Source organism: Salvelinus alpinus, chromosome 8 (assembly GCF_045679555.1).
Source record: "Salvelinus alpinus chromosome 8, SLU_Salpinus.1, whole genome shotgun sequence".
Lineage (NCBI taxonomy): Eukaryota > Metazoa > Chordata > Actinopteri > Salmoniformes > Salmonidae > Salvelinus > Salvelinus alpinus.
Genome location: NC_092093.1, coordinates 35,313,507 through 35,326,936, shown reverse-complemented (window position 1 = coordinate 35,326,936; position 13,430 = coordinate 35,313,507). Strand labels below are relative to the sequence as shown.

At 42.8% G+C, this 13,430-nt stretch overlaps 1 protein-coding gene across 1 annotated transcript in view; it reads left to right on the top strand.

Moving 5' to 3' along the window:
- LOC139583042 (cyclin-dependent kinase 19) overlaps positions 1 to 13,430 on the top strand; it is a 75,467-nt gene that overhangs the window by 54,242 nt on the left and 7,795 nt on the right. The window contains exons 7-12 of the mRNA XM_071413732.1: positions 4,590 to 4,733; positions 4,955 to 5,024; positions 5,197 to 5,269; positions 5,472 to 5,569; positions 5,917 to 5,995; positions 11,961 to 12,185. Coding sequence (XP_071269833.1) covers positions 4,590 to 4,733; positions 4,955 to 5,024; positions 5,197 to 5,269; positions 5,472 to 5,569; positions 5,917 to 5,995; positions 11,961 to 12,185 — 689 coding nt within the window. The remainder of the gene's footprint in view (positions 1 to 4,589; positions 4,734 to 4,954; positions 5,025 to 5,196; positions 5,270 to 5,471; positions 5,570 to 5,916; positions 5,996 to 11,960; positions 12,186 to 13,430) is intronic.

Here is a 13,430-nt window from a genome sequence, read left to right as displayed (position 1 = left end):
ATCATGGGAAAATCAAAAGAAATCAGCCAAGACCTCAGAAAAAAAATTGTAGACCTCCACAAGTCTGGTTCATCCTGGGGAGCAATTTCCAAACGCCTGAAGGTACCACGTTCATCTGTACAATCAATAGTACGCAAGTATAAACACCACGGGACCACGCAGCCGCCATACCACTCAGGAAGGTAGGAAGGTGTTCTAGAGATGAACGTACTTTGGTGCGAAAAGTGCAAATCAATCCCAGAACAACAGGAAAGGACCTTGTGAAGATGCTGGAGGAAACCGGTACAAAAGTATCTATATCCACAGTAAAACGAGTCCTATATCGACATAACCTAAAAGGCCGCTCAGAAAGGAAGAGCCACTGCTCCTAAACCGCCATAAAAAAGCCAGACTACGGTTTGCAACTGCACATGGGGACTTTTTGGAGAAATGTCCTCTGGTCTGATGAAACAAAAATAGAACTGGTTGGCCATAATGACCATCGTTATGTTTGGAGGAAAAAGGGGGAGGATTGCAAGCCGAAGAACACCATCCCAACCGTGAAGCACGGGGGTGCCAATATCATGTTGTGGGGGTACTTTGCTGCAGGAGGGACTGATGCACTTCACAAAATAGATGGCATCATGAGGTGGGAAAATTATGTGGATATGTTGAATCAACATCTCAGGACGACAGGAAGTTAAACCTTGGTCGCAAATGGACAATGACCACAAGAATACTTCCAAAGTTGTGGCAAAATGGCTTAAGGACAACAAAGTCAAGGTATTGGAGTGGCCATCACAAAGCCCTGACCTCAATCCCATTCAGAATTTGTGGGCAGAACTGAAAAAGTGTGTGCAAGCAAGGAGGCCTACAAACCTGAATCAGTTACACCAGTTCTGTCAGGAGGAATGGGCCAAAATTCACCCAACTTATTGTGGGAAGCTTGTGGAAGGCTACCCAAAACGTTTGACCCAAGTTAAACAATTTAAAGGCAATGCTACCAGGTACTAATTGAGTGTGTGAACTTCTGACCCACTGGGAATGTGATGAAAGAAATAAAAGCTGAAATATGTCATTCTCTCCACTATTATTCTGACATTTCACATTGAAAAACTGAGTGTATTTGGCTAAGGTGTATGTAAACGTCCGACTTCAACTGTAGGTATGATGTTTATGCCTCTGTAACTTACCGAAGCACCTCCGCAACGCGTAATATTTTACAGCAAAGGCTACAGCAGAAGCAAACTCCTTTGTCGGCAACTCTTTTGTCCTCGCACATGCCCTTGTGAGCGCGATTGGCCCAGGAAACAATACATGTGTGCTGGTGGCTCCGTGGGGAAACTTGTGACGGCTCTCATATCTCTTCTGTGGGAAACTTGTGACGGCTCTCATATCTCTTCTGTGGGGAAACTTTTTTAAACCTGTCTGAAGGCTCTCATGTATTGGTGCACTTATGGCCTAAAATACATTTGTTTATATGGGCAGAATATTGTATAAAATAAATAGATAAAAATGTGCTGCGTTTGTTGCCTTCCTTTTCGACAGTATAAAACAAATAAAACAGGGTTGGGCAAATAACTTTGAAACATGTAATCCATAAACCTACTAATACATTAATGAATCAATTAAAAACGTGCACATATAAAGAAAATGGTACTTCAATCTTGTAATAATTAATTTTCTTAGAATTTGCTCTATATAATCTAATTATCAATATAATCAAACTAGGCCTATGATATTTCCCTACATAGGCCTAGCTACTCAAACATCATAATTGGCTTTAGCAAAGGCTGTGCAGGTTCATTCATTTTACAGCACACGCTGTGTTTGTTTAAGATAGGCTAATTATTGGGAGTTTTTTCACCGCTGTTTGTCGGCAGTCTTTCCATCGATTGGAGGAGTATTAGGCTATAGTGATCGGCTATGGAAAGTCTGTATCAATAGGCTACTAGTTGCATATTTTTGAATATGAAAAGGAGAAGTAACTATGACTGACCTGCACTGCAACACAGGAAAGTGTCGAGACGACTGTGAGCTGATGGAAAGCCTATGGAAAGTCTGTATCAATAGGCTACTAGTTGCATATTTTTGAATATGAAAAGGAGAAGTAACTATGACTGACCTGCACTGCACACAGGAAAGTGTCGAGACGACTGTGAGCTGATTGACCAGGCTAGGTATGAATGTTCTGAAAGCATAATCATTGGAATACAAAACCCATTGATCCCTTTTGGGCTATCAGCGGAACAAAAGTATTGTTGAGTGTATGAGATGGTGTACTATTAACGGCAGTACCGCTTTATCAAATGTACATATTGATATTTTAGGCTGCGCCCGTGAAAACGTTTTTCTTTGGCACACAAATCCAAAATTGCAAAATCGAATGCTTCTGAGTGAAAGAGTCACCTAACTTGCGTGGTTTTTCAATAGGCTATGCATAGGCTAATAGACTTACATGTTGGATGCACATTTGGTATCCAGCTGTTTCGTTAGGCCTAGTGATATTGTCGACCACCCAGGAAATATTTTTCTGAATGACAGTCAAGTGACAAACCGCTGTTGTGATATGCCTATAGCACATGATGCAAAAACAGCCCGTGTGGAAAACGGTGTTCAGAAGAATGTCCAGAATATATTTGTCTCATTCGTTGTCAGTGAAGACAGTTGTGATCCAATACCAGTACATTTGTGTTGATTATCTGCTGTTGTCTGCTTGATTTGCAGCAGGGTCTAGAAGATTTAACAGGGAAAGCATCAAGGTAATGAGTTCATGTTTTCATATGTTTCTGTGCGTCGGATTGGACAATGAGTCTAGGCTATTGCGCGAACACCCAAGGTATTTTCCTTACTGTCATTCAGGAAATTTATTGACAACCGATGAGTAGCCTAGTGGGCTTATAAACAAATGATTTGGTGAATTTGGATGTTGTAAATCATGATGATGGTGATAACCCAGTAACAGATGGACTCCCATCCATTTAATCATAGAGGATCTTATTACCTTGTGTCTCTAAAATCACAATGTTTCCATTTCTATTGTCACGTGACACAGAATATTTTTTTATTGAAATGATCAAATGTCTACCTTTTACCAGATCCAAATATTTTAGCATGAGCTCATAAATTCAGTAGCCTATGCCACAAAATATAAATTTCTGCCCATATGAACTAATTGATTTTAGGCCATAGCCTAAAGAACAGCTAGCTATAGGATTGAATGAAAAGCAGCAAATAGACAGAACATTGTTTTACATTCTTTAATAAAAGGCTCATAAACTGAAGCAGGCAACAGCTCGCTTCAGTTTCCTTGCCAAATAGTCTTACAAGCAAACTCTGTATCTCGACAACGTTATTTACCATTCATTTTTATTGGGCACAGCATAATCTGAAACACAAACAAAACTGCAAATGCATCCACAAGCTTGATGTAATCATTGCGTGTTAGGAATATGGGATTAAATACAAAACTCATTTCTAAACAGTAAAACAGATATGTATGAAAACACCCTCAAATAAAAGCTGATATTCTATACTGTCGCCTCATATATAAAACATTTGATCTCAAATCCAAAATGCTGGAGTATAGAGCCAAATTAAATATTTTAGCTTCACTGTCCATTTGGACAATACACAGGAGAGTGTACATCAAAAGACATTCCAGAGAAGTTATTGTGTAACTTAATTATATTCATACCTAACACATGCTTCCTATTTTGCAACCAAAGCACAGAGATTAGATGGAAATGAATTGAAAATCGACCAGCACAGACAGACCAGTAGGACTTTGCTCTTTTGATTTTTTTACTCAGACCATATTTGCACTTACAGTAATGAGAGTATGTCTAGCCTTTTGGGGGCCCTAAGCGATATTTGGTTGGGTCCGCCCCACCTCGCGGGCAAAACATTTTAGTGCCCCCCGTCTTGCAAGGGGATATAGGTGATATATAGGTGATACGTTGATTTTGATTGAAACACCTCCAAATGGTACCACCTCACAACGCCAAATATGAAGATATAACCAAGAGCGGCGCAGTCTAAACTAGCAACGGTCACAGCAAATTAACATTCTTATTTAATCAACACTGTCAAGCACAAATATAGTAATGTTATATTGTAGTGAACAATCTAATGATTCATTCTATGTCATTTGTAATGACATAGTTTTCTTTTCCCTAAGTTTTGACATTCATTTGGTAGCACACCTTGAATTGCCCTGTATTTCTCTACATGTACAGCCGTGAATGAACGGCCTACTGTATAGGAATGGCATATGTTACTCAATAGAGCCCCCCTGGCCGAAGCCAGGGTGTCTGCCATGATGCATATAGCAGGCCAACACACTGAAAGGCCCTAGGCATACACTACAGCCATCACATATGAGATTATATGAGTTTATGCACAGGGTTGCAGATGTAATTGCAGGGTACAGCCAAATTCCAAAGATTAATTCTTAAGAGGAAACTCCTGTGACTGTCCAGTCTCCATTAGTGTGAGAGATATTCGGATACACCTTCAAGTTTAGATGAGTCTCTTTTGTGTCCGCTCCTGCTAAGGTATAGGCCCGGACCACTCTGTTTAATTGCTAACTGCCTGTCAATCTGATGCAGACATTTGGGCGATTGGCTGCATCTTTGCGGAGCTGCTGACGTCCGAGCCCATCTTCCACTGTCGCCAGGAGGACATTAAGACCAGTAACCCCTTCCACCACGACCAGCTGGACAGGATATTCAGTGTCATGGGCTTCCCAGCAGGTCTGACCAGCACACACACACACACACACCTGATGAGACCATGTAGAACATTCATTAAGAACCCAGTTAGATTCTCACGGTCATGAAAGTCGTGACGTATAGTATTTTGGTAAAGTCCTCAACATCAACCTTGTCCTTCTCTTGTACTTGTTGTCGTACAATATGTACAGTAGATTACATTATCCTCTGAAGGATTTTGTCTGTTTTTTGAATTTGGTCAGATAAAGATTGGGAGGACATCAGGAAGATGCCCGAGTACCCCACCCTTCAGAAAGACTTCAGGAGAACGACGTGAGTGGAGAAGGCTTGACATTCTGACCGTACCTGGGCTTTCTCGGCTCTCAAAAGATACCTGAACCCCTCGCCCACATCTGAAACTTTCTCTCAGGCTGACAGCCTTCTGAGACTATTCACTTGCTATAAGATGTCTGTTTTACATGTGCTGTGCTTCACCCATTCACAGGTATGCAAATAGCAGCCTCATCAAATACATGGAGAAGCATAAAGTCAAACCTGACAGCAAGGTTTTCCTGTTGGTAAGCACACTGTCTAGTAACTAGTATATTCTTGAACTTTAATTGCCAGTTTATGGAGGGCATGCTACTACTACCTTGATTTACACTGGAGAGTATATGATAAGGACCAATCTAGATATAAGAGCTGTAAAACCAATACGCCTGGCTGGCTGATTGGGTTTGCTTGGCACCACTAACTTAGTGTTCATCCACCACTTTTTAGCTCCAGAAACTCCTCACAATGGACCCCACCAAAAGGATTACTTCTGAACAGGCACTGCAGGACCCCTATTTCCTGGAGGACCCCTTACCAACCTCAGAGTGAGACCTACTAAACTTTATTTTCCAAACTCGGTCATGATCATAGCCACCCTCTCCACACATGAACCCATTCACATCGTCATCGTGAGAAGTCTGTTTGATAAACTAACAATGGAGGTCGTTGCTTCAGTGAACTTAAAACAGAGCACTTCCAAATCATTCCTTGAATTGTGATTTCATAGTCTGGTATGTTTTGAATTTCTAGATTCGTGTTTTTATCTTGGTCAGCCTGGTTGTGATTTGGTTTCTTGACATAATTTTTTTTATTTGTACGTACCACACCCAGCTACTCAGTTATTTCACAAACAAATGATTGTGTGTATCCCTCGTTTCATTTTCTCCTGTAGTGTATTTGCCGGATGTCAGATACCTTACCCGAAACGAGAGTTTCTGAACGAAGATGAGCCGGAAGAAAAAACAGAGAAGGTAAATAGAGTTTTGGTGGAATGGTTTGGGCTATAGACTAAAAGTGAAATACTAGGATATGCATCGAGAACCCCTCACAATTGACAATCCTTAGCCATTTGCTGTTATTAACAACTGCCATCATGCTGTCTAAAAATACCCAAAACACCTTAACCCCTTACACTCGTGGGAATTGGCCTACGGTGCATTCGGAAAGTATTCAGACCCCTTGACTTTTTCCACATTTTGTTACGTTACAGCCTTATTCTAAAATTGATTGAATAGTTTTTTTCCCCTCATCAATAAACACACAATACCCCATAATGACAAAGCAAAAACAGTTTAAAGATTTTTTTGCTAATAAAAAAAAAGATATATATATACATTTACATAACTATTCAGACCTTTTACTTAGTACTTTGTTGAAGCACCTTTTGGAGAGATTACAGCCTTGAGACTTCTTGGGTATGACCTACAAGCTTGGTACACCTGTATTTGGGGAGTTTCTCCCATTCTTCTCTGCAGATCCTCTCAAGCTCTGTCAGGTTGGATGGGGAGCGTTGCTGCACAGCTATTTTCAGGTCTCTCCAGAGATGTTCGATTGGGCTCTGGCTGGGACACTTAAGGACATTGAGACTTGTCCCGAAGACACTCCTGCGTTGTCTTGGCTGTGTGCTTAGGGTCATTGTCCTGTTGGAAGGTGAACCTTCACCCCGGTCTGAGGTCCTGAGCGCCCCGGAGAAGGTTTTCATTATGGACCTCTCTGTACTTTGCGCCATTCATCTTTGCCTCGATCCTGACTAGTCTCCCAGTCCCTGCCTACCTTACCAAGGCCCTTCTCCCATGATTGCTCAGTTTGGCAGGGCGGCCAGCTGTAGGAAGAGTCTTGGTGGTTCCAAACTTCTTCCATTTAAGAATGGTTGAGGCCACTGTGTTCTTGGGGACCTTCAATACTGAAAAAAAAAAATGGTACCCTTCCCCATGTCTGTCCCTCGACACAATCCTGTCTCGGAGCTCTACGGATAATTCCTTCGACCTCATGGCTTGCTTTTTGCTCTGACATTGTGTGCATTTGCACTGTCAACTGTGTGACCTTATATAGACAGGTGTGTGCCTTTCCAAATCATGTCCAATCAATTGAGTTCACCACAGGTGGACCAATCAAGTTGTAGAAACGTACTTTCCGAATGCACTGTATATAGATAGGGATAAATTGAAATGTGTCTTACAGAAGGAATATGGAAAGCATATGCATAACCATGGTGGCAATGAAAAGGGAACAGTTTGGAGATTATTGGAAAGTTATTAGACTAAATGTGAGGCCAAAACAGTTCATCTGACACAAGACTGAATCCAAATATTACACTGTTGATTTTATGTGCATTTTACATTTACTGTACTTTGACAGATTTGAAGAATGAAAATACTCTGGATACATTCAGAAACATAAGAATATTAATGGAAATGTGGGTAGGTGCAACATAAGACAAGAGGGAGAGTTCTAACTGGTGTCTCCAAGTGGCCACACGCCTTTCCAAAGTGTGCACAGGTCCTACGTAATGCATTTTATGACTCAAAGAAGAGTCTCTCATAGCTATGCCGTTGAGGAACTAGAGCCAGCAGACTTGTCGTGGTTTTCTTTGGAACACAGCCCTGCATCCCCGCCTTTACACAATCCCTGTTGTTGTTTACACGTTCCAAAAACGGTCCATTTATAAATCACAATCTGGTCATGTCGGCATCATTTCAAATTCCATTGCCAACATGTCAAGCTAAATTACGCCTTTATATGTAAGTCCCTCATGTTTTATTATTTTTAATTTTTTAAGGAATTCAGTCAGACTTTCAACTTACTCTTCAAAGTTGTAATAATTTCGAAATTGCACCTTGTGCATTCAACTAAGTAGTGCATCAGCAGTTTCTCTTGTCATTGCAGACCTTAGCTATTTTTAACTCCAAATCAACTAGCCCATCTCTGTTTTTTAGGCCATAGATGTATTTTTTTTTTGTTGGTGTAAATGTTTTTTACCCCTTTCTCTCCCCAATTTCGTGGTATCCAATTGGTTGTTAGTCTTGTCTCATCGATGCAACTCCCATGCGGACTTGGGAGAGGCGAAGGTCGAGAGTCGTGCGTCCTCCGAAACACTACTCAACCAAGCCGCACTGCTTCTTGACACAATGTCTGCTTAACCCGGAAGCCAGCCACACCAATGTGTCGGAGGAAACACAGTACACCTGGCGACCGTGTCAGCGTGCATGCGCCCGGCCCGCCACTGGAGTTGCTAGAGCGCGATGGCACAAGGACATCCCTGCCGGCCAAACCCACCCCTAACCCGGATGACGCTGGGCCAATTGTACGCCGCCCCATGGGTCTCCCGGTCACAGCCAGCTGCGACAGAGCCTGGACTCGATGCCAGGATCTCTAGTGGCACAGCTAACACTGCGATGCAGTGCCTTAGACCACTGCGCCACTCAGGAGGCTAGGCCATTGATTTTGTTGTAATGTTTGAGTCACTCAGCTATCACGTGAACACACACAAGACATGGCAAAATGAGGGAAGGGGTTTGGGACCCACTTGCCTAAGACACTGCCTCCGGATCACATATAATGCTGCAGCATTGGCATCTGGATCACATATCCTGCTGCAGCATGAGCCTCCGGATCACATATCCCGCTGCCGCATGAGCCTCAGGATCACATATCCTGCTGCAGCATGAGCCTCAGGATCACATATCCCGCTGCAGCATGAGCCTCAGGATCACATATCCTGCTGCAGCATGAGCCTCCGGATCACATATCCCGCTGCCGCATGAGCTTCAGGATCACATATCCCGCTGCAGCATGAGCCTCCGGATCACATATCCCGCTTCAGCATGAGTTCACATCTGATCCACTTTCATCTCTACTTGTGTCCTATGCACTAAAGGAGTCAGTGTTTTAGGAGAGGGAATGGCATGCCATGGGATAATAAGGACAAGCTGCACAAACAGCAGCAGCTGCACCCAGCACTCCAGAAGAGGTCCACTGACCTCTGGAAGTGAAGGCACTCCAGTTAGCCTGCCCCCTGATAGCACACGGGCTAAATAAAGATAAGAAAATAAAAGAAGTTAGGTAAAACTGAATTCGTCAGGTGGTGGTCTATAGTTCATAGGCCACCGGTGGATGAGTGAGATACGAATCAAGAGGAAATCCCAGGCCTTCTCTGTCATACACTCTCGATGCATACCTCCAGGGCCGCAACTTTAACTGGGGACATGTGCCCCCCCCACCCACACACTCTGTAATTGCATTTTTGCCCCCCCAGTTTTATCATTGGAATGTGATACAAAACGAGGCAACGGTGTGCTTTAGGATAATGTAGACGCCTCCGAGTGGTCGGGTAGGCTGTTTGGAGTGTTTATCCGGCTGGATAAAAAAATATATATATATAAAAAATGTCACCCCCCACTTCACCAAAGTTGCACCCCTGCATATCTCACTAAGCTCTCTATGCATATCTCACTTAAGGTAAATCTCACTAATGTTGAGCCTTTCCCCTGATAGAAGATAGGCTACAGGAGGCTTTATTTGGACAATAGTCTTACTGATCATGTAGGCTGGCTGGTTCCGCAGCATGAGTATCAAACACCATGTTATGAATATGCCAGACCATACAGAAAGCAGGTGCTTGTATGACACAGAGCCAAATCAGTGTATATGAGGTGAAAGGGAGTGCATGTGTGTACTACAGCCAGAAAGATACCAGTCCCCTCCTCACAGAGTGGTTTCTGCCATTCCACAGCCCTACAACACATTAGCAGCTGTTTTCAAGTAGGCAACACCTGATACAAGTGTTGCCTCAGAGCAGCCGTCATGAAGGCTGCAGGGCCTCTGCCAACCTGGGCCAAGAGGGTATGAGAGGGACTCATTGTTTTCCAGTTATGTAAAAAGTACCCAACTGTCATACTTGATTAAAAGTATAGATACCTTAATAGAAAATGACTCAAGTAAAAGTCACCCAGTAAAATTCTACTTCAGTAAAATTCTAAAAGTATTTGGTTTAAAATATACTTAAAACTTCTCTGGGATAGGGGGCAGCATTTTCACTTTTGGATGAATAGTGTGCCCATAGTAAACTGCCTCCTACTCAGTCCCAGATGCTAATATATGCATATTAGTATTAGTATTGGATAGAAAACACATTGAAGTTTCTAAAACTGTTTGAATCATGTCTGTGACTATAACAGAACTTATTTGCCAGGCAAAACACCGAGGACAAACCATTCAGATTTTTTTTTTTTTGAGGTCACTCTCTTTTCAATGGGATTTCATTGGGAATCCAGATTTCTAAGGGACCTTCCTGCAGTTCCTATCGCTTCCACTGGATGTCAACAGTCTTTAGAAATTGGTTGAGGTTTTTCCTTTGAGAAATGAAGAAGTAGCCTTGTTCAGAATGAGGCTCGAGTGAAGTGTACTGTTTGTTAGAGGCGCGTGACCAGAAAGTATGCTACACATTGTTTTCCTCCGGTATTGAACACAGGTCATCCCGTCTTCAATTTTATCGATTATTTACGTTAAAAAATACCTAAAGTTGTATTACAATAGTAGTTTGAAATGTTTGGACAAAGCTTACAGGTAACTTTTGTAGTCATGTTGAGCGAGTTGGAACCGGTGTTTTTCTGGATCAAACGCGCCAAATAAATTGACATTTTGGATATATATCTACGGAATTAATCGAACAAAAGGACCATTTGTGATGTTTATGGGACATATTGGAGTGCCAACAGAAGAAGCTCGTCAAAGGTAAGGCATGAATTATATCTTTATTCTGCGTTTGTCACGCCGGGAGGTTTGAAATATGATGGTCTGTGATTGTTTGCTGGGGTGCTATCCTCAGATAATAGCATTGTTTGCTTTTGCCGTAAAGCATTTTTGAAATCTGACACGTTGGCAGGATTCACAACAAGTTTAGCTTTAATTTGGTATATTGAATGTGTGATTTCATGAAAGTTAAATTTTTATAGTAATTTATTTGAATTTGGCGCTCTGCATTTTCACTGGATGTTGGCCAGGTGGGACGCTACCGTCCCACATATCCCAGAGAGGTTTTAAGTATCAAAAGTAAAATTAGAAATAATTTCACATTCCTTATATTTGGAAATCCATGGGCACATTCAGACATAATTTACAAACGAAGCATGTGTGTTTAGAAGCATGTGTGTTTAGTGAATCTGCCAGATCAGAGGCCGTAGGGATGACCAGTGATGTTTGGTTGATAAGTGTGTGAAATTGACTATTTTCCTGTCCTGCTAAGCATTCAAAATGTAACGAGTACTTTTGGGTGTCAAGGAAAATGTATGGAGTAAAAAGTACAATATTTTGTAGTGAAGTAAAAAGTAGTCAAATATAAATAGTAAAGTACAGATACCACAAAAAACAACTTAAGTAGTAATTTAAAGTATTTTTTACTTAAGTACTTTACACCACTCTTGTTTTCGCTGACTCTAAAGTTCACATGTCTCAGCCTTGTGGTTGTGGATAGGTTGAGAACACAGGAGGCTGCTGAGGGGAGGACTGCTCATAATGGTGGGAACGGAGCGAATGGAATGACATCAAACACATGGAAACCATGTATTTGATACCATTCCACTCTAGCCAGGTGCCATCCACCTCCTGTGGTTGGGAAGTGGTAAGCTGGGCTGAGGACTCTGAGCAAACAAACCCCTGACCACAATACTGGGTACAATGATGGATCAGTGAAACATTGTTCATTTGGCTGTTGTTGCACAGCAATGTTGCCTTGATGCCATTTTCTGAGTGAGCATTTTCCATAGTGACCTTATGTACATTGTGTATGAATGTCTGACTACACTGTTACTCAAAGGAATCTGTGAGTGTGTTGGTGCACAATGGCAGATTACGACATTACAACAGAGTTATACTCGAAGGAACCTGTCAGGGTGTCAGTCTCTAACTGAACACTTGTGTGTGTTTGTCCTCCATCAGAACCAGCAGACGACAGCCCAGGCCCAGGCCCAGCAGCAGAGCGGCACCCAGCAAGCCTCCACCCAACAGACCTCTGCCCAGACCAACGGTAACACAGGTGCTACGGGAGCCAACAAAGGTGGAGGCCTCCAGCACGGCCAGGACCAGGGGCCTCCAAACAAGAAACCTCGGATCGGGCCCTCTGGGGCCTCCTCCGGCACTGGGGTCCACCAGTCCGAGTACCAGGTTAGAGTTTTTACAGCTATACACTTATCCATAATGTTACTGTCCATTTTCGTTGAAAGGAGATGAAAGGCGTAGACATCGCTTCAGTCACCAATGGTTGATCGCTTGTGGTTGTTGTCTTTTGAGGAGCATGCCTACATTTATTATCTGGAGTTGAGATTTAAATGTGTTTAATCCAAATGTCAGCAAATGTAATTGATTCAAAATGGCAACATATTACTGCATCCAAAATGTCAATATAGGCCCTTGGGAGACCCGAAGGAACTAGTGTTCCTTTATTGATGATTAACAACAGGTTCCTTTATTGATGATTTGACTAGAGAGCAAAGATACGTACAGCAGGGGATGTCAGGGACGTGCAACACTTGTGAAAAGACACAACAACCTCAACTCAGACCAGAGCGGAGCATTGTGCTTTCTAGTGGGAATACAGGTCATGTTATATCAGGATGATAGTGTCCTTCCTCTAGTTCGCACTAGCCTGCTGATAAAGGTGTAAGCAAAACATCGTGCCCTATCACTGTTGTTCCCCCTCTTGGCGCTTGCTCTATCTTTTGGCGGGGGGGGGGGGGGGGGGGACTCTACAAGGTGTCAAAAGCTTTCCACAAGGTTGAAGGGATTATAGCTTTCACTTGGTCAGTCTGTCATGGAAAGAACAGGTGTCCTTAATGTTTTGTACACTCAGTGTATAAAGTGGGTAGTGGAATCAATAGTATGTATTAGAACAGCAGAGTTGACTGTGTGTGTGTAAGGGTTGGATGCGTGGGTAGTCCATGCAAATCATCTCTAATGTGCAGATAGTCTCTAAGGTGGTTTAACCTTTCAGCAGTCTGATGGCCTGGTGGAAGAAGCTACTCCGATACCGCTTGCCAGATGGTAACAGAGTGAACAGTCCGTGGCTCGGGTGACTGGAGTAGTGACTGATAAAGGTGACAGAGTGGAGAATGTGGTAGAGAGGAAGAGAGAGTCTTATTACGTATGAGGAAGGTGAGATAAAGGTGACCTCCCTGACCTTGTCCGGACCACAACTGTGGTCTGTTCAGAGGTGTCTCCTGGCTTGGCCCGGGCCGTGTGGGGTGCTGCTAGACTGACTGACTGACTAGGCTATATTTAGCAGGGGGCTGAGGCTGCATGTGGACAGCTGCTGGGCTCTTCAAATTCAAGACTCACCAGAACAGATGTATAAATATCCCCTTGCTTTCTGGATGGGCAGACCGAGTGGAACAGAGAGCTAGCTTGCTGTGG